This window comes from Macrobrachium rosenbergii, chromosome 2 (genome assembly GCF_040412425.1).
Source record: "Macrobrachium rosenbergii isolate ZJJX-2024 chromosome 2, ASM4041242v1, whole genome shotgun sequence".
NCBI classification, from domain to species: Eukaryota; Metazoa; Arthropoda; class Malacostraca; order Decapoda; family Palaemonidae; genus Macrobrachium; species Macrobrachium rosenbergii.
This window is the reverse complement of record NC_089742.1, coordinates 90,027,020-90,051,845: the sequence shown is the minus strand read 5'-3', so window position 1 is coordinate 90,051,845 and position 24,826 is coordinate 90,027,020. Positions and strand designations below refer to the sequence as shown.

The 24,826-nt window shown below is 39.1% G+C and overlaps 1 protein-coding gene across 1 annotated transcript in view; it reads left to right on the top strand.

Annotated features, from left to right (window-relative positions):
• LOC136849124 (PAX-interacting protein 1-like) overlaps positions 1-24,826 on the top strand; it is a 408,835-nt gene that overhangs the window by 352,487 nt on the left and 31,522 nt on the right. Inside the window, 1 exon segment of the mRNA XM_067122120.1 lies at positions 20,532-20,659. Coding sequence (XP_066978221.1) covers positions 20,532-20,659 — 128 coding nt within the window.

Here is a 24,826-nt window from a genome sequence, read left to right as displayed (position 1 = left end):
TCTGGCTAAAAATTGATCAGAATGAACTCTGGACCTATGTTGAATAAAACTCCGCCTCCTTGAGGACGTCTACTTTACTCTTAATGGTTCAATCTTAACTCCCACTTTTGGCAAGGACAAATCAGGTCAATTTTGCTGACCTTTTGATTCCTCTAGCGCCTCCTTCCTTTCCCACATCTTGGAGGTTTGTTATGGTTAGTCTTCAATTTACTTGGTCTCATGGCTCATCATTTTAAACTATCAACATCGTCTCTCGCTCTCTCTTTCTCTCTCTCTCTCTTTCATAATCCCGATCAGTGAATCTCTTACTTATTCACTGCATTACATCACTCGGTCACCTACCTGCATTGACTACAATGCGAGTAGATAACCAACTCAACAATATACAAAACCATTACAAAAAATTAATGCTAAGCCAACCAATTCAAGTAAACTTAGCAATAATAATGTAATTTTAATTTGAATAAAGTAGTCATGTATGCAGGTGTATGGAAATAAATTTATATGAATGCCTATAATATACATTCAAAGAAAAACTTAACTATAGTCAATTATTTCAATGTCAATAATTTCTATTAACAAGTAATAAATGCAAACAAGAGTTAAGTATGAATATATATATCACATACTCAAACTAAATGCAGAAAATTATGGCAAAGTAAATATATCAAATGCCTATTATTCTCTGGTTACAAAAAAAATCATAAATTGTAAAATAAAAAAAAATCAATCATCAATATTCAAGTGGCAAGTCAATGGTAAACGCTATTACTCTCTAGGAAGGATTCTGTCCATCATGTCCTTAATTATGGTAAGCTTATTCAATATTAATTTCCTGACAATTGTAAAAGAAATGAAAGCAAACAGTACCAAAAGAAAGACATTTATGAATGACATGATAGGAGAAATCTCGGTCTTATATGTATGAAAGAAAGTATGAACCTCTTCTAGCTTTGTGAATGTCTCCAATTCCAGTTCTGAAAGCTGAAATTCGTTAATAACTGCAAACTGATGTACACTTTTACTGAAATTTAAACTGTATGTCGTGAAAACTGTTGGTTTGTAATACAAATTATGTAGAATGACCAATTCACAAGCAGATGAAAATGAGTGTACGTTAATGAAAACTACTTCTGTTTTGTTTGACTTACAGTCAAACTTACAGTCAATCTTAGCATTCAATCTGTTTGCTGAGAACACAAAAATTTCATCATCAATGATTTGAGCCTTGAAAGTTTCTGTAAACGGTATATATTTACAATGGTTCTTACCATTCTTGTTGTTTACAAGATCATCTAGGCAATGACGAGCATTCAAGGGTTCATAGAAATTCACCTAGGTTTTTATCTGTTACAATTCTAAGACAAACCTTTGTCAGACCTTGTGGATGCAGTATAACGCTATTGTTTAATTTGAGTTTTACAAGATTATCATCGGCAGTACTAACTAAGCAGATCTCTTCTGCATTCTGTGCATCGGCAGTGTAACAGACATCAGTATCATCTGAACTTTCATCTTGTGGTATCACAGAACCTAGCTCTGTCATTTTTAGGTTGCCTAACAGCCACACCTCATTGAGATACTTCTCTTCCGTATCTTCTCTTATTATTAAGTGATTACAATCTATTAGCGTGTCAGGATCATCAGGTTGGGAAAAAGAACTAAGTTCTTCGGAGGTATCTACTTGTCGTGCACTTGAGTTATCAGGTTCATACCTGCTATCTGAGAATTCCTCCTGAGTGGCTTCTAGGCTTTTAAAAGTAGTTTGTCTATCTTCTATTTCTTCTGTCATTGAATTTCTACACACTGTCCTACCCAGGTTAGCATTAAATTCTATTTCTATCTGTTGGATGTCTACTTCTTCAGATGAGGCTGTCTCAGGTAAAGTGATCAAGTTTATCTGAAACTGTTCCTCTTCTTCAAGAGAGCAAACATTTCCTCTATCAATTTCCTTGATAGTGATTCTTCCATTGCTACAATCTAGTGCAATTCCACATCTTTTCATAGCCTGGAAGGAAAATAGAGCTTGAGCTGGAAAATATTTCTCTTCCAACACCACAAACTCTTCCCTGTATTTCTTATTTAGAATTCTTATCTCTAAATTGACATTGCCTATAGCCCTTATTTGCTTTCCAGCGATCCCCTTTATGGTCCTATAGGATTCTCTCATTTGGGAAAGCTCACAACCTATATGTTTTGTTAAAGTGCCTTTATCTATGATACTTACAGTACTGCCTGTATCCAACAATATGGAACTCAGTACACCTTCTAAGTGTACTTGTATTAAAATTCTTTACAGAAAACACTATTTCATTACTTCGAGTAATGTCTGTTGGGGACACATCCTTATTCACTGTCACTATTTCTTTCTGTAAGGATGGACCTTTCTGCTGCACTCTCTGTGATTGTCACTGAGAATCCCCTTGATTTGGGTTACTGGGGGAGGTATTCTGATTATTAGGCTGAGTACTTTGGTTATTTTGAGACCCCTGAGAATTTCCCTGTTTGTTGTACCAACAGTTTTGGATTAAATGTCCTGTCTTATTGCAATTCGAACACCATTTGTTTCTTCTACAATTCTGGGTTGTATGGTTGTTATAACCACAATTTCCACAACTTTGTCTCTGCCTATTGAACTGTGGCCTATTATTCCCTGAATGTTGGCCTTGACTAGCTCCCCTCTGTCCAGGAGTCCTGTTATTTCCACTGTTATTTCCATTAGTTCCAGTGGTATTCCCATTGTTACCTCTATTTGGCAGCCTACCTTGATTGTTTCTGTTTGATTGATTAAATCTCCTATTGTTGTTCCCACCAGTTCTATCAAACGAATTTTTATTTCCCTGATACCTAGACCTAGCTTGCCCTGATTGGTTTCTATTGGACTGATTGCTATTATTTCTTGGGTTTCCACTAGCTACGGTTCCCGTAAAATCTGCACTACTACTTGATGAATTCTGTTTTACTTTCCTTTCTATGTACATCAAAGTTTGTACAATTCCATCATTTGGCTTCCTATCACAGTACTTCTTTAAGGCTACTCTTTCTTCCTTACCCAAAGCATCGTAGATTGGTCCTAAGGACATATATCTAAGTACCTTGGATATACTAGCTAAATCTGTTTCATCATCATCAAATTCATCCTTCCTTCCAACAACAATTCCTACAGCTTTCATATCTGTCGTCACTCTATCTATAGCTTCCTCTACTCTAGTGGCTAAAACTAAGTGATTTCCCTCATATTTCTGATGATGGAAAGTTCCTATGTTGTACCATGTATCTTTCTGTGCTTCTGGTTGCCAAAATTGTAAGCACTGTTTCTTGAATTCGTTAAACAGAGTAATATTCCTAAAAAGTACTGAATGAAGAACTGTATGTGCATCACCATGTTCCATACTAACATACAAGAGTGCTTCATCTATTTTCTTTCTCTCATCTGTGATACCAGCAGCTGAAATTCTGCTTTCTGTGTCTGCTATCCATCGATTTACACCATATTCTTCTAATCTACTTTTATCTACATTACTTGGGTCTACCGTTCCACAAAATCTAGTGGCTTGCGCCATGTTGTAATTTCTAGGTACAATGGAAGTTATTGGGTTAGTGGTTACAACTGAAGGGTTAGGCGCACTCGGTAAACTAAGTGGGGGACCTTGACTACGAGAACGTCTGGGTCTAGTATTACTAGGATCAATTTGTCTAGAAAGTCGTTCAGGTACAGGTCTTAGGTTATATGGAGTCTGGTCTTCGCTTCTTGTCTGTTGCAGTCGGGAGATAACTTCGTCCAAAGTGTTATTCATATTAATTCATAAAATATTCAATGATTCCAAGAATGAAAAAAATTGAAAAAAAATCAATTTGAGAAGCAGGTACTTACTTCAATTGCATGTTTGCTGAGTTGACTGTATCCTCTATACAAAGAAAATTCAAATTTTTCCTAACTCATTCCTTCATAGGACTCTCACAATCTGAAAAAGTCTGATATTAGTATTTATGTATACAATTGTTTGGGTTCCACTGCAAAATGCTGCGCCAAGTGTATAACAAAAAAATTATTATGATAGAATAATTTAAACAGAATTGTCTCTATCACCAAGTGAACGAAAAATTTCTATTTCGTAAAAAAAAAAAAATTACTAAATATGAGAAAAAATTTATTTCCTTCGTACAACAATAAGGAAATATTATTTAGAATATTATTCAAAAGAAAAATAATTTACTTAAATTATTTATGTTTAAAAAAATTATTTGTGCACTGCAGGAAAAATAATTATATAAAAATTTCACGCACACAAAAAAATTTAATTCACAGAGAAAAAATTCTCTTGATAATTCCCGATACTAGGAATGAATGTTTACTATTCAATTAGCTTCGTGTCGCCTTGCACTTGAAGATCGCGCTGATTGCACTTGAGCGCAATTTGTCGTTAGCATCCAGCGATAATTCACTCAGCTTGGCCGACTTCCAGTCCGTACTTGCTGAATTTGGCGAAGAAAAAATTTGGAATCCTTCCAAATTGTTGATTGAAGGCGTCACTTCCCTTTCGAGAGGCGGTTATCAACGCGTTGACTTCTAAACTTTATCGCCGTTCCGAATTCTTCACTCTCTTTCGTCGCCGTCTTCCGCTCTCGTTCGTCGCCGTCTTCGTCACTGCTCTGCTACCGCTACTTTTCGCTAAGTCTCCCTTTTAGCGACCAAAAATTTTGGGAATTTCGTGTAATTAAGTCCGTACACGATAGAAAGGTTCACTGAACTGACGTAGATATTAGCGACTTTCATACGTTCGCCAACACAGTTTGTTTTGGTCTTCCTGCACTTGTTGCATTCAGCGCTGACTCGAGGCGACCTGTTCCTCGAGTTGCCGCTTTCTTTCGTAAATTTCGTTATACCTCTTATAAAAATCACCGCTGTTCTATGCCGTGATTATTACTATTGTTCTTATTATGGTCATATATAATTATTAAACTGAATTTCTGGTTGATCTTATGCGAATGTTCGGAAGTTTCAAACTAGGCAGAGATTTACCGCTGTCAATTTTTTCCCCGATCGACGCATAAAAAGATTCACTGCTTCTTGAATATTTCGTTCTGCTTCGTTTCCCTTCTGCTACAGTGTTGATGTTGTATTGGTGTTTCTAGTGCTGAAGACCGTCTTGAGATTATTTGCGCTGTTAAATTGAGAGTTAGTTTTAGTGCCGTCACTGCTCACTCTCTGTAAATTTCTCTAGGGCCGTGAACTTTAATGTTTTTCAAATGTGCGCTGGGCGAAATCCCACCGAAACTGCCACCAATTTATTTGTTATGCGGTGCACTTTTTCTTTGTATTGCGTTGCACCACATATGAATGACTCCGTTTCTGTCTGTTGACTTTCACTTGATAGTAACGCAGGGGACTCGGTAAGTTAGGTTGAAATTGTCTATTAATACTTTCTACTTTTCAGGAGGGGAATTCACCGGGCATGGTTTTTCATAAGTTTTATTCTTAACACTAAACTATTTCACACGGCCAGCCACACTGGACTTAGAAATTTCTTGATGTTAAGAGAGTTGAGTGACACAAATCTTACCCAATTAGTTTTCAAAATAACTCTGGCTAAAAATTGATCAGAATGAACTCTGGACCTATGTTGAATAAAACTCCGCCTCCTTGAGGACGTCTACTTTACTCTTAATGGTTCAATCTTAACTCCCACTTTTGGCAAGGACAAATCAGGTCAATTTTGCTGACCTTTTGATTCCTCTAGCGCCTCCTTCCTTTCCCACATCTTGGAGGTTTGTTATGGTTAGTCTTCAATTTACTTGGTCTCATGGCTCATCATTTTAAACTATCAACATCGTCTCTCGCTCTCTCTTTCTCTCTCTCTCTTTCATAATCCCGATCAGTGAATCTCTTACTTATTCACTGCATAACAAAAGTCCCATCCACCTGAAGTGGAGGATGAGATGGAAAATCTGTATGAGATCTGCTTATCAGTACTGGTTTTGTTTACTGGAGTTCAGCCTCATATCCCACCAACTACACTGTTCACTGATCCGGTCCATGTCCCAACTGAGGCTGAGGGCAGCTTCATTTTTCAGAATGGAGACTTTACTACACCCACAAGTGTTGCATCATTGGCATACTGAACAGACCCATTTTCCAGGCCAGCAACCATATCACTTGTATACACCAAAATTAATAGTAGACCCAAGAACACTACCCTGTGGAACTCCAGACACAGTAGGTCTAGGTTCACTAAAGATCCTATCGACAGCAACGCTCTGCTGCCTACCTGTAAGGAAATCTTGAAGTAATCCTAAAAAATATCCACCCACTCTAAGATACTGAAGTTTATTTAACTCTTAAACGCCGAGCCTCTATTTACAAAAACGTCTCCCGTATGCCGGCGGTGTTCGGGAGTTAGCGCCGAAGAGGAAAAAAAGTTTTTTGCAAAAAATCACAGCACGCTTAGTTTTTAAGATTAAGAGTTCATTTTTGGCTCCTTTTTTTGCCATTGCCTGAAGTTTAGTATGCAACCATCAGAAATGAAAAAAATATCATTATCATATATAAATATTGAAATATATGACAGCGCAAAAAAAACTTTTCATATAAAGGATTTTGACGAAGGAAAAATCTATTTCTGGAGAGGGACTGTGTCACCCGGTGAAAAAGTCCATTCAGCACTTATTTCTAGGTAATTCCGTTGCTAGATACCAGAGAAAGCTAAATGAAATGCTGGAGTTACTACCCCAGAGCGAGCTCCATCAGATGGAGTCGTGTGTATGGAAAAGGGTGAACTATAAAAACACGGAACCTTATCCTATAGAGATCCCAAAGTCAAAAAGTCCCACAGGAAGGTGCCGTTACAAACCCATGCACCACTCGGACAGCACACAAAACACCGCTAGCCGCATTCCATGAAAGCATCACCTCACCAGAATGATGTTTACTATGGGAGGACATGACACATGATGGAGGTGGGTCACCGGGTGACACGGTCCCCTCTCCAGAAATAGATTTTTCCTTCGTCAAAATCCTTTTTCTGGATCGGGTCCTGTGTCACCCGTTGAAAAATTAACAGAGAAATAAATATCATTCTTAAACTAAAGAGATAATAATTCTAAGGGAACAGAAGACCGAAGGTCCAAAAGAAATTTTTAATCACTAGTAACAATAACAATAATGTACAAATAAAAACTGATGTTAGCTTAAAATTAACATGACAATATGAAAAATATACATAAACAAAATAACTATACAATATTGAAAACCTTATAACTTAAATGTGTCATTTAGACAAACATATAGATAACACAGCCAAGTGAGAAGTCAAGGCAAGCCTGACTGAAATGACCGTAAGGGGATAACTGAGGTAGTGGAGGAGGAAATGACTAGGAATCAGTAAGGGAACCAGAGGGAGGAACAACGTTCCCTGCCGCGACTGCTGAGAATTTAAGAGATTCTAAGGATTTCAAATAGTGGCGTTTGAAAACCAAGGGTGACTTCCAACCGGTGTACCTGGTAAGATCCGTGAAATTCATGTAATGAAAGTAATTAATGGAGGTGGCCACAGCTCTAATATCATGAACTCTTGGGACTGAGTCAGGGTTAGCCTGCTTGATAAAGTAAAGGATCTGTTGTCTAATAGCAGACATAGAGAGAGTACCCCCTCCTTCCTGATAAAGAGAGGCCCAGAAGAGATGTGAGAGGACCTGTCTAAATAAGCCCTCAAAGTATGAACTGGGCACAGGGACAGGTCTTGAGGCAGGGGAGAATTTTCCAAGGCGACCACCCATGCTGCAGATCTTCATTTTTGGCCAGGAAGGTAGGGTGAGGAATCAGCAAAACCTCCCCTGATGGAAGGAAGTCGGCGTGGTTGGGCTCCCTAGAGAGTGACGGACAGCTCTGAAATTCTAGCACCTAAGCTAGGCTAACTAAAAACAACGTTTTCCTCAGCAAGGAAAGGTAGGGGCAAGACTGATTATCGATATCTGAGGCTAACTTCAACACGTCATTTAAAAACCAGGAAACCGTATGTGGACGGATTACTGGCCTCAGACGTGCACATGCTTTAGGGATGGAAGAAAAGTAAGGGTCTGTGAGGTCAATTTTGAAACCATACAAGAACACTTTTAAGTAAAGCCGACTTGACTGTAGTAACAGTACTAGCGGCTAAACCCTTCTCAAACAGTGATCTAAAAAGGAGATTGCTAAATTTATGGTCATTACTGTAGCCTCAGACTCTTTCAAAAGAGTGCTAGTTTCTTAATTGCTGAGTCGTACTGACGAAGAGTGGAGACCCGCTTATCTGATTCCAAGAACATGGTATTGACAGGATCAACGTTAGCATCCCTTTGAGCCGCAAACTTCATAAAGTCCACAAAGCCAGGGCACTTTGGATTTTTGAGGAAGCTGACACAGTCTGAGTTTGTACTACTTGTGTTAGTTTCGGACTGGGGATTCGGATGTGGCGAAGTTTCAGTTCTAGCAGAAGAGGAAACCAGCTGCTCTTTGGCCAGTAGGGAACCACTAGAGCTACTTGACCCTTGAATGTCCTCAGTTTGTGAAGGACCTTTAACAACAAGTTCACTGGAGGAACAGATAGATCACCTTCCACCTGTTCCAATCCAATGACATTGCGTCCGTGAAAAAGAGCTTGAGGTCCAGGTTGGGAGCTACGTAATGAGGGAGCTTGTTGTTGAGTTTGGTTGCGAACAAATCTACCTCCAGACCCGAACTTGTTTGCAGATCCAATTGAATGAGCCCCTGTCTAGGGACCACTCCGACTCGAGGGGAGTTGTCCTTGATAGAGAATCTGCTACTGACGTTCGGACCCCTGCAAGATGGGTGGCAGATAGGTGCCACTTGTTCTTGCATGCCAAGGAGAAAAGTGCAATCATTACCTGGTTGATCCAGCTCGATTTTGAACCTCCCCTGTTTATGCAGTGGACTACCGTGGCGCTGTCCAGAACCAGTCTTATGTGAATCTTCTTGGGGAAGAAGCTTCTTCAAGGTAAGGAAGACCGCCATGGCCTCCAGAACGTTTATATGGAACTGGCGGAACATGAGGGACCAAGTCCCCTGTACTTCTTGGTGTTGAGAATATCCTCCCCACCCGCTTAGGGAGGCGTCTGTGTGGATAACCAACGCCGGAGGAGGAAATTGAAGGGGACTGACTTGGACAGGCTCTTGACAGTTGACCAAGGCCGAGTCGCTTCTTCAAGATGTGAAGGATCAGAGACACCTTGTCCCTGAGACTGATATTTGCCCGACTCCGCCACACTCTGTTGATATCTTTCAGCTTCACTTTCAGCAACAGGTCTGTCACCGGCGTTAACTGAAGGGAGCCCAAGACTGCGTTCTTGGGTCCGCCGAGAGGCCCTTTTGGATTTGAGAAACTGCCTGGTTGTTCTGGCTATCTCCTTCCTCTTGGGAGGAGGAAGAGAGAGCTTGTGAGAATTCAGATCCCACTGGATTCCTAGCCATTGAAAACAACTGCTCGGAACCAGGCGGGACTTCTCCTGTTTACACGAAAGCCCAAGGATTCTAGAAAGTCGACCACCACGGATGTAACTCTCGGCATTCCTCGGCGCTGGATGCCCAGATGATCCATTCGTCGAGATCCGCGGCCAGCGTAATCCCTTGAGACCGGAGTTGTTTATGCGACCGTGTCTGTCAACTTGGTAAAAATCCTTGGGGCTATGTTTGAAAAGGCATCACCTTGAAGGAATATCACCTTCGAGCCTGAACCCCAGAAAGGGGGAGAACCTTCTCTTAACCGGGACGTGATAATAGGCGTCAGAAAGATCTAGAGAGGTGGTTACGGCTCCACGGGCAGTAGGGTCGAACTTGGGAGACAGTAAGCATCCGGAAACTTGTCACAACGAATGTAGGAATTCAGACGGGACAAGTCCAGAATTACTCTCCGTTTGTCGGAACCCTTCTTGGGAACACTGAAGAGCCTGCCTTGGAACTTCAGAGTCCTCACTTTCCTTATAGCCTGTTTCTGTAGGAGATCCTCCACAAAGTCCTCGAGATCCTTGGTCGTAGCCTGATAAAACTTGACTGGTGGAGGGGATTGTCGATCAACTCCAGCCTAGGCCCTTGGAAACTATACTCTGAGCCCAGGGACAGAAGGTCCACCGAGCTCAAAAATGGTACAGCCTCCCGCCCACAGGATGTATGTCATCGGTCCTGTGTTTGCTTCCCCCTCTGGAGCCTCTACCTCCCCTGTTCCTGGGAGAGGAGCAGGGGGCTCCCCTTCCCCTAGCGAAGCCACGGGGCTTATTGCCTCTGGTTGATTGTCTGGAGCGAAATTTCCCCTGATATTTATATGCAGGATTGAAAGCTGGGGAAGAGACATAGGAGGGAGCAGCCAAAGACTGATGCGTCGGGTTCACCAGGACATACTGAGGTGGAGGATGGGAGGAAGAGGTCGAAGGCTGACCTTGTAAAGGAACCTGAACCAAGGACTGAGCTGGAAGACGTTTGAAATGTTTAAATTTCTTACTGGACTTTGTGGGAGGGCCGGTAAGATCAGACTGTTTCCTTTATAGGGCAGACCCCAACGGGAACAGAGACTCTGATTGACCCTAGCTGCCTCAGATAAGACTGCATCAACTTCTTCTTGTGGGAAAAGATTAGCTCCCCAGATCGAACTCTTAAGAATCTTATTTGGTTCATGCCGAACTGTGGCTGCTGAAAAGATGTGTTTCCGGCAGGCCAGTCGGGCAGTCATAAAGTCAAACAGGTCTTGTTGAAAACTTCGCCAAGAGAGATTTCGTCAAGACCTGGAATAATGGATCTTCCTATAAACCAAAGAAGTTGCTTCCGCTAAAGCCAAAGAGTTCAAAGACCTGGCGAGCCTTTCCTTAGTATCAGCCTCTGTTTTCAAGAGCGTCTCCGGGATCTTAGGAGCTGCTCACTGAACAGATCAGAGGCGCAGTCTGGGTCAAGCCGAGTCACCGTAAACGTATTAGGGGCTCCCTTCCAGAATTCGGTGCCTCCGGGAAAGACGAGAGATGTCGGGTCCGTTTCTCGGAGAGATGAGGAAGGGTTTACCTTGAAGCAAGCCTGACTAGTCAGGAGGCCACTTTCGAAGTGCAAGGGAGAAGGAGAACATCACTGAGAGTGAACATAGTGAACACTCCCTTAGCTGGTGTAAGCTTAGTGTTCTCCGCTTGCCACTCCGTGGGGTCCTCATCAAAGACGACTGGGCTTGGTCCCTAGGATAGATAACCGTCTCCTTAGGGACTTTATCAGACCTGTTCCAAACCTCTCCCTTCAGCCTGGCAAACCCAGTGTAGGGAGATGTCAGGTCCGGAGGATAGAACTCCAACTCTTCCACTCTCCTTGTGCCCAAACCCTCTATGGTAAAGAGTACCTGACTCGGGAGCATAAAAAGGCCAGACGCCATGAGATTCCCCAGATCAAAGGGAGGGAGAGTGGAAGGGTCAGGAACAGAATGAGACCTAGAACGAGAACCTTGTTGTGATTCCACCTTCTCCGAAAGAGACTGAAAAGAAGAAGCAAGACCAGACAGCTTGCTGTCTACCCTCGCGTCGATCTTCTCAAACCTTGCGTCGATTCTTTCCAGAAATTGTTCAAAGAAATGAAACGTATCCAAAGAAGGAGGAGGGGAACTACCTGATGTGACTGAGGCTCCGCTTGGGACCCGGAAGGGGAGGCTGTACTCGTCGACGGACGGGGCTCGTCGTCACCGTGCCGCCGCCGGAGGGACCCCATATCGGCCTGCCAGAGTAGGTAAGGTTTTCTTTTAACGGACTTCACCTTCGGGGCAATAGACCCAGGCGTGCCCGTAAGGTATGAAGATTTAGAGAAGCCTTTAAAAGAAGCAACAGAGGAAGAAGGAGAGCTAAACAGTGGAGAACCTGCCTCACTTACCCCCTTACCTGCTTGATGCTCCGGGATAATGCTCGGAGACTCAAGGCGAGATCGAGTTCCGCCGCGTCTTCTGGAACGCCGCCGCTCAGAGCCGAACCGTCTGGAGAGGGCTGGGTCAACTCCGAATCCCGGCAATCAACGGAGCAGCAACATCGTCAGTGACAGAAGCTGTGATCAAGCGCCGGAAAAAGGACATTACAAATGTCCTTCGAGAGTATGTAGGGATTGCCAGCTCCACGTTGCACCCAAAGCCGCTAACCCAGACTTTAAGGGCCTGAAGCGAAGCATCACGAGACTTGTGGTCAGCCTACCGGAAGAAAAAACATTATTGCGGTTTACCGAAGGCGGGGGGAATCGGTAATATGTAAACACTACAGTTGGCTAAGAAGGAAAGATGCATGATCACCTACCGAATCATCGATAGCCTGCTCGTAAAGAGCGTAGCAAACATCACATCCGTCAGTCAGGGTGCCAAACAATAAGATCCCCTACGTGGACCGCACAACCGAGTGAGACCGACAAACCGTGGCGCTGGCCTGATGGAGGGCTGCGGAGCACCCTTCTTCTTGGCAACTTACCACCTGTAAGAGTATGAGATTATGAGTACACTGTGTAAGGTGCCGGAGTAGTATGCGAGCAACACAGTATTAAACAAAGCCGTGAAACCAGCCGGAATGATCCAGGAGGTAACCAGGTAAAAATCTCATACAAACAAAACAAAATAAATAATAAAATAATAAATAAAACAAAATAAATTTACGGAACTAGCCGGAGTAACATGCCTTAAAGTAAGTAGCGGATACAAAATGAAATGGGAAGGTTAAACTGTCCGGAGAAAGCACATTCCCGGCAACTAAAAATAATATGAAACTAGCGATAATGGAAGACCGATAAACGCTAGAACCGCCAGAGCGGGAAGCAAGGAATGCGCTCCGATGGAAGACAGTAGTTAGCTAAGGGCAGGGAATGTCAAAAGTCCGAACACGAAGACAGTCAGGCGGAAAGCTCTAACTGGCAACGAAGAAGGGACTGAACCGGAGTGCCGCCAAATTAAACAACACGCCGGAGAAGACGTGAAGGGGAGGAATGAAAACCCGGAGGAAGAACCGAAAATGAACGACCAGAGAGTGGGAATGCACAATCCGGGCGTTTCGTGTCCTCCCGCCCACTCGCTGACTGAGTCGTTACCCAGCAAACGCGAGAGAAGCAGGAGAGGAACAGGAACAACCTCCATGGGGAAGGGGGAACAGGGAGATAAAGATGGCCAAAGATGGTGGACGGAGAGGGGAAGCCCTCCCGGCCACCAACAGTCCCAGGAGGGAGAGTAAATTGGTAAAGTCACGGACCCACCAAGGAGAGGCCAAACAATGCAGAGGAAGGGGGCATAAGCTATAGGCTAAAAAGGAAGGAATGCTCCCACTAAGCCTTGATAAGTTAACAAGATTGAAAACAAATCAAGGGAAGAGAGAGCACCGGGAGGAGGAGGGGAAAAGGGTGGGTCGACATAACCAAAAACTGAAACTAACCTTAAGTAAAGACCAAACTAGGGTAGGCTACATGAAGCCCCTCGCTATCCCAGCTTAACCAAGAGGCTCATTAGCCTACGAAAAGCCGAAACAGGAGAGGGAAGCAACATGAGATCCTCGCTATTTCAGCTTAAACGAGAGGCTTATTAGCCTCAAACAGGGGAAGGAACATAACAGGGAAGAAGGGAACATAAAGAAAGGAGAAGACCCTAGTAAAACTTAAGAAAGAGCCGCCATTGGAAAAAGCAACATGAGATCCTCGCTATTTCACACAAAACCTTATGAAGGGCATGTGAAGAACATAAAAAGAATGTAAAACTTAACGACCACCCCTTTTTTCATTTTCATGGAAAAAGGGGGGCAATAGCCTAACGCCCCAAAAAGGAAAACCAAAGCTAACAACCAACCCATAAAAAAGGATAAAATAAAAACATAACAAAACAAAACAAGAGGAGGACCATACCCAACACGATGTGGACGTGAAGGGAAATGGCGCCTCGTAACAAAAAAATATCCATAATAATCATCAAATATCAAATGCATCCGAACACTGGGTTAAAGATAAAACAAAAAAACTTAAAAGTACTAACGTAAATAAAATTCCCAGAAGCTAAGAGAAGAGAAGGGCAAAAATAAGGCATGTTAATGAATTGATAAAAGGCGAATAGGCTCGAGGGGGAAGCCCGACGCCTAAACACAGCCCTCATCTCGAAGCAAAGGGAAACAAATGTTAATCAATCAAAATCACTAATTAGACTTCATGAAAAGGAAAATTATCCTAAACACGAAGAGGAACCGTGAGAAAGATCGAAAAACAGGGGCGACCCAAGATCACGAACCACACATGGAGGTCACGTGAGGCCGCGAGAGGAGATCGAGACGGGCGTTATAAATCCCTTTAATTATTAAACTAAAGGGAAATAAGGAGCCTCAATCGCCTCAACTAAAAACGAAACACTGGTACTCAACTTAGGTGACGAAAGACCTTGTGAGGAAGCCATAATGATGCAAAAAGGCACAAGATTAAAAGCACAACGAAAAAACGTGTGACCGAAGGTGCTTGCTGAAATGGAATGCGGCTAGCGGTGTTTTGTGTGCTGTCCACGAGTGGTGCATGGGTTTTAATGGCACCTCCCTGTGGGACTTTTGACTTTGGGATCTCTATAGGATAAGGTTCCGTGTTTTATAGTTCACCCTTTTCCATACACGACTCCATCTGATGGAGCTCGCTCTGGGGTAGTAACTCCAGCATTTCATTTAGCTTTCTCTGGTATCTAGCAACGGAATTACCTAGAAATAAGTGCTGAATGGACTTTTTCACCGGGTGACACGGGACCCGATCCAGAAATAATTTTATACAAATCGCGCTATGAGCAAAATGGTTAAAGCTAACGGGTTATTTTTTTTCTTTGTATTGTACACTAAATTGCAATGATTTTGGTATATAACAAATTGTAAAACGATCAAAGCAACACAGAGAAAATATTATCACAAAATGATGCATGAATTCGTAACGTGCATGGACGTAAAAAAATGTTTTTTTCAAAAATTCACCATAAATCGAAATATTGTGCTAGAGACTTCCCGTTTGTTGAAAAATGAAGCTAATTGATTGAATATTACTAGACTGCAAGTGTTTTAGCTTACAATTGCAGTTTTCGACCATTTCAGTCGAGTTAAAGTTGACCGAAAGTAGAGTTTTTTCTATTTATCGTGATTTATATGAAAATATTTCAAAACTGATAAAAGCTACAACCATGCGTTATTTTCTGTTGTATTGTACATGAAATTGCGCACATTTTCATATATAAAACTTTATGTAACGACTAATATAAAACGGTGCAAACATTACGACAACGTGTAAAGAATTTCTGAGATGTTCGCCGAGTTACCGCTGCGGACGTAAGGAAAATGTTTTTTCAAAAATTCACCATAAATCGAAATATTGTGCTAGAGACTTCCAATTTATTGCAAAATGAAGGTAAATGATTGAATATTACTAGAATGTAAGAGTTTTAGCTTACAAGTTGCATTTTTACCATTTCGGTCTAGTTAAAATTGACCGATGGTTGAAATTTTGGCAGTTATCGTGATTTATGTGAAAATATTTCAAAACTGATAAAAGCTACAACAATGAGCTATTGTCTGTTGTATTCTACATGAAATTGTGCACATTTTCATATATAAAAGTTTATGTAATGACTAATGTAAAACGATGCAAACATTACGACAACATGATGAAAGAATTTCTGAGATGTTGGCCGAGTTACCGTCATGCAGACGTAAGGAAAAAAGTTTTTTTTTTTTTCAGAAATTCACCATAAATCGAAATATTGTGCTAGAGACTTCCAGTGTGTTGCAAAATGAAGGTACATGATTGAATATTACTAGAATGTAAGAGTTTTAGCTTATAATTGCGTTTTTTTACCATTTCGGTTGAGTTAAAGTTGACCGAAGGTTGAAATTTTGTCAGTTATCGTGATTTATATGAAAATATTTCAAAACTGATAAAAGCTACAACCATGAGTTATTTTCTGTTGTATTCTACATGAAATTGTGCACATTTCCATATATAAAACTTTATGTAACGACTAATATAAAATGGTGCAAACATTACGACAACGTGTGAAAAGAATTTCTGGCGCGGACGTAAGGAAAAAAGTTTTTTCAAAATTCACCATAAATCGAAGTATTGTGCTAGAGACTTCCAATTTGTTGCAAAATGAAGGAAAATTATTGAATATTACTAGAATGTAAGAGTTTTAGCTTACAATTGCGTTTTTTGACCATTTCGGTTGAGTCAAAGTTGACCGAAGGTTGAAATTTTGGCAGTTATCGTGATTTATATGAAAATGTTTCCAAACTGATAAAAGCTACAACCATGGGTTGTATGTTGCTGTATTTTACATGAAATTGCACACATTTTCATATATAAAACTTTATGTAACGGCTAATATAAAACAGTGCAAAACTTACGACAAAATGACGAAAGAATTTCTGAAATTTTCGGCCGAGTTACCACACGGACGTAAGGAAAAGTTTTTTTAAAAATTCACCATAAATCGAAATATTGTGCTAGAGACTTCCAATTTGTTGCAAAATGAAGGTAAATGATTGAATATTACTAGAATGTAAGAGTTTTAGCTTACAATTGCGTTTTTCGACCATTTCGGTCGAGTCAAAATTGACCGAAGGTTGAAATTTTTTGAAGTCGACGTACGGTACGTCCACTCGGCACCCAACAGACAATTTTAGTCAACGTATGATACGTCCAGTCGGTGTTTAAGGGTTAAATAAGTGCCTTATGATTTACTAAATTGAAAGCAGCACTAAAATCTAATTGAATTACTCTGCACATAAAAACCCTTATCAAGGTTCTCTTGCAAATGGCATGTCAAGCCTAAAAGAGCATTGCAGGTACCTAACTGCTTTCTATATGCATATTGACTATCAGCTAACATAATTCCACATAATTATATACAGTAATATCTCAAACTTATGCAAGGGTTAGGTTCCAGAACCCCTCAAGTAAGGCAAGGATTTGCATAAGTTTGGTACTGTCACTAAAATTGCTAATAAATGCTTATTTCTAGAGTTCAAGCATCAGATATGACCCTAATCATGCTCTCAAATTATTAAGCTAACTTTTAAATGAAATTAAAGTTACTGTAATTTAATGAGTACAGTATTGTAAAGGGTACTGTATTTGCCACACTAGCGCATTTACAGTAGGTATGTACGTATACTAATGTTACCCCTAATTTATGGGATGCCATTTTCGTTTTCACTCACAGAGTAAAAGAAGTTTTCTTTTCGTCACTAGGTAAACTTCATAAGTCACAGTCATAATGAAAGCACAATACAATAAAATAGAGAAAGCGTACATAATGTTCATAGAGGGTACAGGTAAAATTCAATCCATTTAAAATTATGTATTGTGCAGATAAAGACTTACAGAGAAATAATAAGTTGTAAAAATATGTGTGAACACTAACTACGAACAAGAGAGAGAGAGAGAGAAATACATAGTGTATGGGCATAATACAGTAACTGTGCTGCCTTTGTGTCATATGTAGAGCTATGCTCAAATCTGAAGTAACATGATTCTTTTTGTATCGTCCAGAATCTCAGACTCAGTGTAACGTTGCCAAGCAGTGTTAAACTTTTTTTTTTTTATTTCTAACGTCATACATGGTGACAAGTTTGCGAATTCACAGCTAGCACTATTTCCACTATGGTTATGTTAAATATTATCCCTTTTATGCATTTGTACAATTCATAACCTGTGTGATTTGAACTGATTTTTTTTTTTCATTGCTTAGCTCAAAGAGCGGTGTGATAAGGTTAGTGATGCCGTCAGTGGCAGCATGCTTAACATGCTCCTTAGGATGGTCAGCTTAACTACCCTTGCAGTATTATAACAGTACTCAAGACCTAATAAGCTCAACAGTCATCTCGTTTTCAAAATAGGAATATGAATTACAACAAGTTTTCTTTGAATGTTGAAGTTTTAGGCTGTGCTCAAACTGCCTGTATGTTGCAAAATGATTTATATGTCTAAAAAAATAATCTAAGCCTTCTGAGATGTAATCTCTGTTACTAAAGAATTTGTTTGTAGAGATTACCTGTTCTTTGAGGAATATAAGATGGTGATGATTTTAGTTAAATGGAGATGGCTATTAATCAAAATACCTGTTAGTATTAATGTCAAGGCCTAGGGAACACTTTTTTTTTTTTTTTAACCAGCTTAAAATATTATTTTTTCAAGTCTTTCTGTTTGCTTTTGGTATATAATTTATTTATTCATAAGGTAACTTGAAGTGCATTAATGTGCAGAAAACTTTGTATGCTTTCTGGCCAGAAATTGTTAATAAAGATATGTGAATGCTAAGTGTAAAGAAATCTAACACAGCCTAGGCCTAGGAACAAAATCTTGGTTTTAACAAAAGAATAATTGCATAGGCAAAGATATGCTAGTAAGCCATAATTTTTGAAGTGGTTAAGAAATATAAACTTAAATAATTTTATTTTTATGAAAATCCAGATATTTCTCTAACAAAGATAAAGTAAATGATTTCAAGATAATTTCATTGTCGCTACTCATTGTAGACCTGTGCTACACCAGGTGGTTCATGTCGCCCCACCACTCTAATGGTTGGGTCACACACACTCCGCTCACCCATTGATATTAGTGGAAGCATTCTACTTATGTATTTACTTATTTACATTTTGTCAGCATTGAGGCATAAAAACAATCAAACAGGACTTTCAAATTTTATGGTTACATTGGAAGCAATATTAATGTTATGACAGATTTCTTGCTTTTTTATTTAACATTTGAACTGAGGTTTGATGAAGACATTTTTTTGTCAAATGCATCGGCATTGAGTGAATGAAAATTATGAAAATGTTTCGTAACTGTTTTCGAGAAATTTGGCTGCACGTGATATTTTCTTACAGTTTTGAAATATATGACAGATTTCACTCTTAAGAAACATAATATGGCCTTATTGTATGCAATAATCGTGTTTTTGCATTGAAATATTAGATAAGTATGGAGCATGTTAGGTTGCCCATTAGTGAATTTTGAATGAAATCCTATGCAGTCATGTAGCATCAGTTCTGAGCATAGCTGTAAAACATATAAATAAATACAAGTTTTTCATACTAATTTTACACTTAAAAGCATGAAAACTATTAAAATAACTTCAAAAATTAAACAGACACTTTCTGGAGGGGTATCATGTTTGAAAAGTGCAGTAACTTTGCGAATGGGTATCACATCTTGTAAAAGTACATTAACTGTACATGTAATTACCTTTGTATCACATTTATACATGTAAAAAATAAAAATAATATATTTTTCATACAGATTTTACACATAAAAGCATGAAAACATAAATTACTTAAAAAATTAAACGTAAACACTTCTGCAGGGTTTCTCGAGGATTTCACAAATGTCGTGTGTCTGTGAAAAAATTGTGTATGCTAGTTAGTTAGGTTTCAATGAAAAGTTCGCATGTCTCTGAATTTGCATAGCTTGAAGTGTGTAAGATCGAGGTATTACTTTAGTGGCTTAAAAATAAGTTTTTCAGCAACTTTGGAGAGCATAGGGAGACTAGAAATGAAAGTTTTGAACCCTGAGACTGAGCCATACTAATTCTTTCCAAGAGAAAGTCAAATATAGATTCGCCGATAATTGTATTGTGGTAAACAGCAAATATGTACACATTGTAGAACTTATTGAAAATTTTAAAATAAAGAACTTCATGGCAACTACACTCCAGATTTTTCTGATGATGAAAAGGTTGTCCAGACTTAGTGTATATAGCCACATCTTGAGCATGTGGGATGTTGCAATGGTAAATAAAATCAGGGCCATCAAACCCCAGGATTAAAAACTCAACCTTTGACTTGTTACTACTTACAAGAGTCTCAGATAAAAACATCAAATCATAGTTATGGGAACAACTATGAAGATCAAGAAAATTTTACTTTAAGCCCCAGTTTTCTTACTGTGATGAGTAACAGACCAAGGTTCAGCTCAGTGTCCCCTGAAAGAATTAAAATTAACAACAAAAAATCAGTAGCAAAACTAATGAATAGACGTATAACTATAGTAACATTGTAAAAATCAACAGAACAATGAACAGTTATTCCATCAACAACAACAGTATTTACAATATTTACAAAAAATCTGTTGAAAGCTTACATTAACATGACCATATGTCATTGTAAAAAGCACCAGAAGCAACCGGTCGACAAGGGTAGCTGGCACACCTTGTGAGGCAAATAAGAAATGTGCCAGGTTTGCCACAACTGGGGGAGGAGTCAGGGTGGATTTGGAAATTATAAAACGCTCAGAAGGAAAAGATTAAGTAAAGATGAAGGCACTTTCCTGATAATCCACCAAGCAACTTTTGCTTTCTCATCAGCCTGGCCTACACACTTTTCGACAAAAAAACAGGAAAGTGAACAAAAAAGAGGCTAAATACCTGACTGTACCCTCAGGCAAGGGAACGCCAACCCAAGACCATGGAAGGCTGATATGAAAATGCATTACTTTTGCTCATTTCAGAACTGTAAATACCTTTTTGATAAATTCTCCTTTTCCTTTTCAGGGTAAAACATTTTATTTAACGCCATCAGTAGTTCCAGGTAGAACGTGGCTGAAAGAAATAATTGAGTGTGCTGGTGGAATTGTTGACAATAAACTACGTTCATTAAAAGATGTTAAGGAAAGGAACAAGTAAGTTCACTTTTTTGCAAGTTGCAGTTTAGTAAATTTGTGCTGTTGTCTTTGTCGCAGCATGTAGTTTAGGTATATATTTAAACCTTTTAATAATGTTCATTCTCTCCCCTAAACGAAGGGTAGGTATCTGCCATCTTGGTATCATGTTCAGAGTGAAGATCTGTACTTCATGACAACTGTATTTCCTTTTGAAAACTTTGATATGGTTTTTCATATTTGGTTATTTTTTTTACCCTTTGGTAATTTACCTGGATAGTTTTTACATTGTACCATGTACCCCCAAGCCTAGTAAATATTATATTTTGGAACCATTTCTTTTAACAACAGTAGACAAGGTGCATAAAATTAATTCCCATGTATTTATGTACTAAATTCCTTTGACTAATTTCTTGGCCCATATCAAATTAGCATTGGTTTGGGCACATTGGAGCACACAGAATTCTTGTGCTGTATTAGATATCCAGAACTGTCATCTATAAATGTAAGAAAGCTATTATTTGAAACTGGCTCAAAAGGAAAGCACAAAACTTTTTGGTTTGTCAGTCTTTGTTGAAAATCTGGTCAAATGTCCTTTAAGATTCTAGCCTCATCACCATTAAAAGGATTGATATTTTCTTCCATGGTCAGTGAACTAATTAGTAGTAAAAATTGACCGAGAAACTTTATTGACAAAGAAGTTGTAGCAACAATAACTAACACTTTATTAATGCCATTATCTGTCCACTAAATTTAGTCTTGACTTTCAAGACGAATTGATTATACTCATGCTACTATGCACTATCTTATATTCAGACAGTAAACTTGAGGATATAGGTGATGTTTTCAGTACCAGAATTTTATCCTCATCTTTTAAAAGGAATAGCCTGTGTTCATTAATTGTAGTATGGAAAAAAGTAGCATATGCACTAAGGATCTTAACTGAATACATTGTGGTGAGAACATCTGTCATCAGCAAATGATTATGAAATGTTTGTACAGTACAGTATATGAATATTCAAATAACAAATAGATCTCTTTAACCAAGACATTGTACTATAGAAAATGACAATTAGAAAAATATGAATGCAAATATTAGTGTTAAATGAGACATACTCTTCAAATGGAGATTACTGAGGGATTTTGCTGTAATTGTCACATTTCTTGTTAACCAAGTGTTTATTGTACAGTATATGTCATTATTAGCTGATGCATCTGCTTTTATTGAAGTAAGATCAGTGTTTGCTGGTCAAGCGTGGTTGGTGCACCTTTCTACCCAGATGTAAAGACTAATTTTGGGGGCATCTTGATCACTACATTGGTATAACCAGCAGAAGCTGACTCTACAAAATATGTTGTGTCTAAAGACACATAAGTGGTCATCATTCCTTCTACATCTACAGAACCAGATAGACAAATATTTGTGAAGTCTTCTGCTGCACCTTTGCAGCCTGCCTTTTCAAAGGCATCAGTAAAATTGAATGGGGTTTTTGCTCGTTTCAAAACCATCTGGTAAACCTTTGAGGATCCCAAAAATAATTCATCTCCACCTGATAAAAGCTGTGTCCAGCAGGTATCATAGGGAATCTTCATGCCATAGCTACCAGACATGCATGAACCTCCCTTTATTTGTAATATTAGAGCCAAAGGGCAAAATGAGGATAATGATTGTGTGGTAAACTGCCGTAAACCATAGTCTAGTTTTGTACTTTTACTCGGCCTACCATGTGCAAACACTTTAAAGTCGGTCAAACCTGTAGAATGCAAAGAAGCAAGAATGTTATAGTACTGCCAAACCTATAGAACACAAAGAAGCAAGATCATTATAGTTGTGCTGTATAAATGCATTGTAATTAAAAATTGGTTCACTTGAAGTGCATCCATATTGTACCCTAGCAAGCAAAGTGGCTCCTTTAGTCTCTCTCTGATCTTCCCATTTTCTATAAGGCTGTAAGCATTTATGTCTTTAGCACACACACATAGATAAAGAAACAAGCTGAAACACAAGTTTTGTTAATGTTGCAGAATTGTAGCAAGCAAAATCTCACAGTTAGAGCAGTTTGCCTGTTAAACAGTTGATATTTCAGACTATCAGAAATATTAATAGCAAAGAGGCCACACTCAGTGTAGGTGGAGAATTTTTCCTATGCTACAGATGATGTCCCAGATTCTATCATGAATCTTAGGTCATAGGTCCAAACTTTTATAGGTCAGTAATTCTATCATTAATATAGTAATGAAACCACAGAGCAAATAACTGGATTTTGAATGGAAATGAAACAATATTTCAATTTTTCATCACATACACTGTTATTCTCTTATGGCTAAACAGAATGAGTGAAAAAGTTTTAAAGCGTGTACATCCTATTGGCTCCAAAGATTTTCTCACCAAACACACTTAGTGCCATAATAGAAAAGAGAAGAAAATACACACAGGACCACAATTAACATGATGATAAAAATTGGAAAAGAATTTTTAAAAATTGATGCTTCATTAAAAAAGTAGTGGACCCCGATACCAGGGACAAGGAAAGGGCATCCCCACTTCCCTCCCTATAGTAAGAAAGGGGAAGTAAAGAATGAACATCTGATAATAAGAACATCAGATGACTCTGTGATAAGGTAAAAGGAAAGGACAGTATGAAAAAAATACAATAGAAGGAGAAATATTTGGTGATTGAGTGAAAGAGAAAATAAAATGATAATGGATAGTAAGGAATGATTTCAGAGGAAGTGAATTAACAATGAGTATGTAAACAAGTGGATGAGCAAGAGTGATGATCACCAGTGAAAGGAAATTACACTCATTTCATAACAAACCTATTACTGTATTTATACTAGTCCTACTTTGTGGTCAACAGATTGCACAGACACTTCACTCTTGGGAAAGGAAATGGTAGTTGATGTACAGGTACACTCACACTCCCTGGATTCGTGGGTGTCTCAAAGCCAACTGGACCACCTCTCACAAGACTCCCAGATTTGATAATAGCTTTACCTCATTTTTTATAATTTTCTTAATATTTATCATCACTGGGTGTATTTTTGCTATTTAAGATTAATATTTAGTTTTACAGTTTCCCAGATATTTAACAGATCTACTGGGTCAAATGAATTTCCCTTCAAACTGTCAGTACTTGCAGGGAGTAATTCTTATAAATCTTTTAGTTTTATTCTGGAGATAAGCATTACATTAATTTTATGTGCTTTCATTTTTGAAAATACTTGGTGTCAGTTAGGGTTAACGTTTAGCTGTTGTTAGGCTGTTTAGTAGGTTCTTGCAAAGCTGACTCTCAGTTGGTTTTTGGCTAATCAGAGCTTAAAGTTTGTGTGACTAAGTGTATTTAGGTTGAAATTTTTTAAAAAGTTTTTCTTCCCTTCTCAACTTTCCTGTGTTGAATTGTATAAACGTACCCTTTTGTAACACCCAAAATCCATTTAATGGTATTGTCAGTGTGTTTTTTACCTTGTTTAGTGTACTGTATTCAATTTTTGATTCTTAGGCATATCACAGCAGTTTCTTGGGTGCTTGTCAAGCCATGAAATATGTTTGTCAACCATTGACAGGAAACCACACAAGCTTTGCAACACTACCAAGGTCAAATCTGTACTCCTGCTCTCACCTGTCCTACTTGTCATGATTGGTCCATAGACCAATTGGATAGCCACCTGTGAGTGAGGTATTTCAAGAGATATTTTAAGGTCTCTCCAGTGGATGTTTCTTCAGCTTTCATTTCATGTACTTTGCCAAGACCTCGATCATTGATTACAGTGAAGCAACCCTTTCTTTCAGGTGATACTACCAAGCTCCTTTCTGGCTTGTTGTAGTGCTGCTCCATCCACACCCAGTGTTGCCCTTGTGCATTTGAGATAACTTACGTGTTCCAGTTTTAGGAGTATCTGATGCTTTCCTTACAAGAGCATCTTGATCACTTGATAGCTAGAAATTTCATCCACTGCCAGGTAAAGGGTTTGATATATGATCTTGCAGGGAGTGGCAGTAACTGCTCAGTGACTTCTGAAAACCTCTCTCAGGCTGTTTTCAGAAACTGCCTTGTGTGAAGATGCAGTGACTGAGGATAAAAATGGAACTTGTAGAAATATGGCTGCTTCAGAAGAAACCTCCAGACTGGCAGAAACTCAGGAAAATCCATGACAAGCTCTAGAAGGTATAGGAACCACATGCAA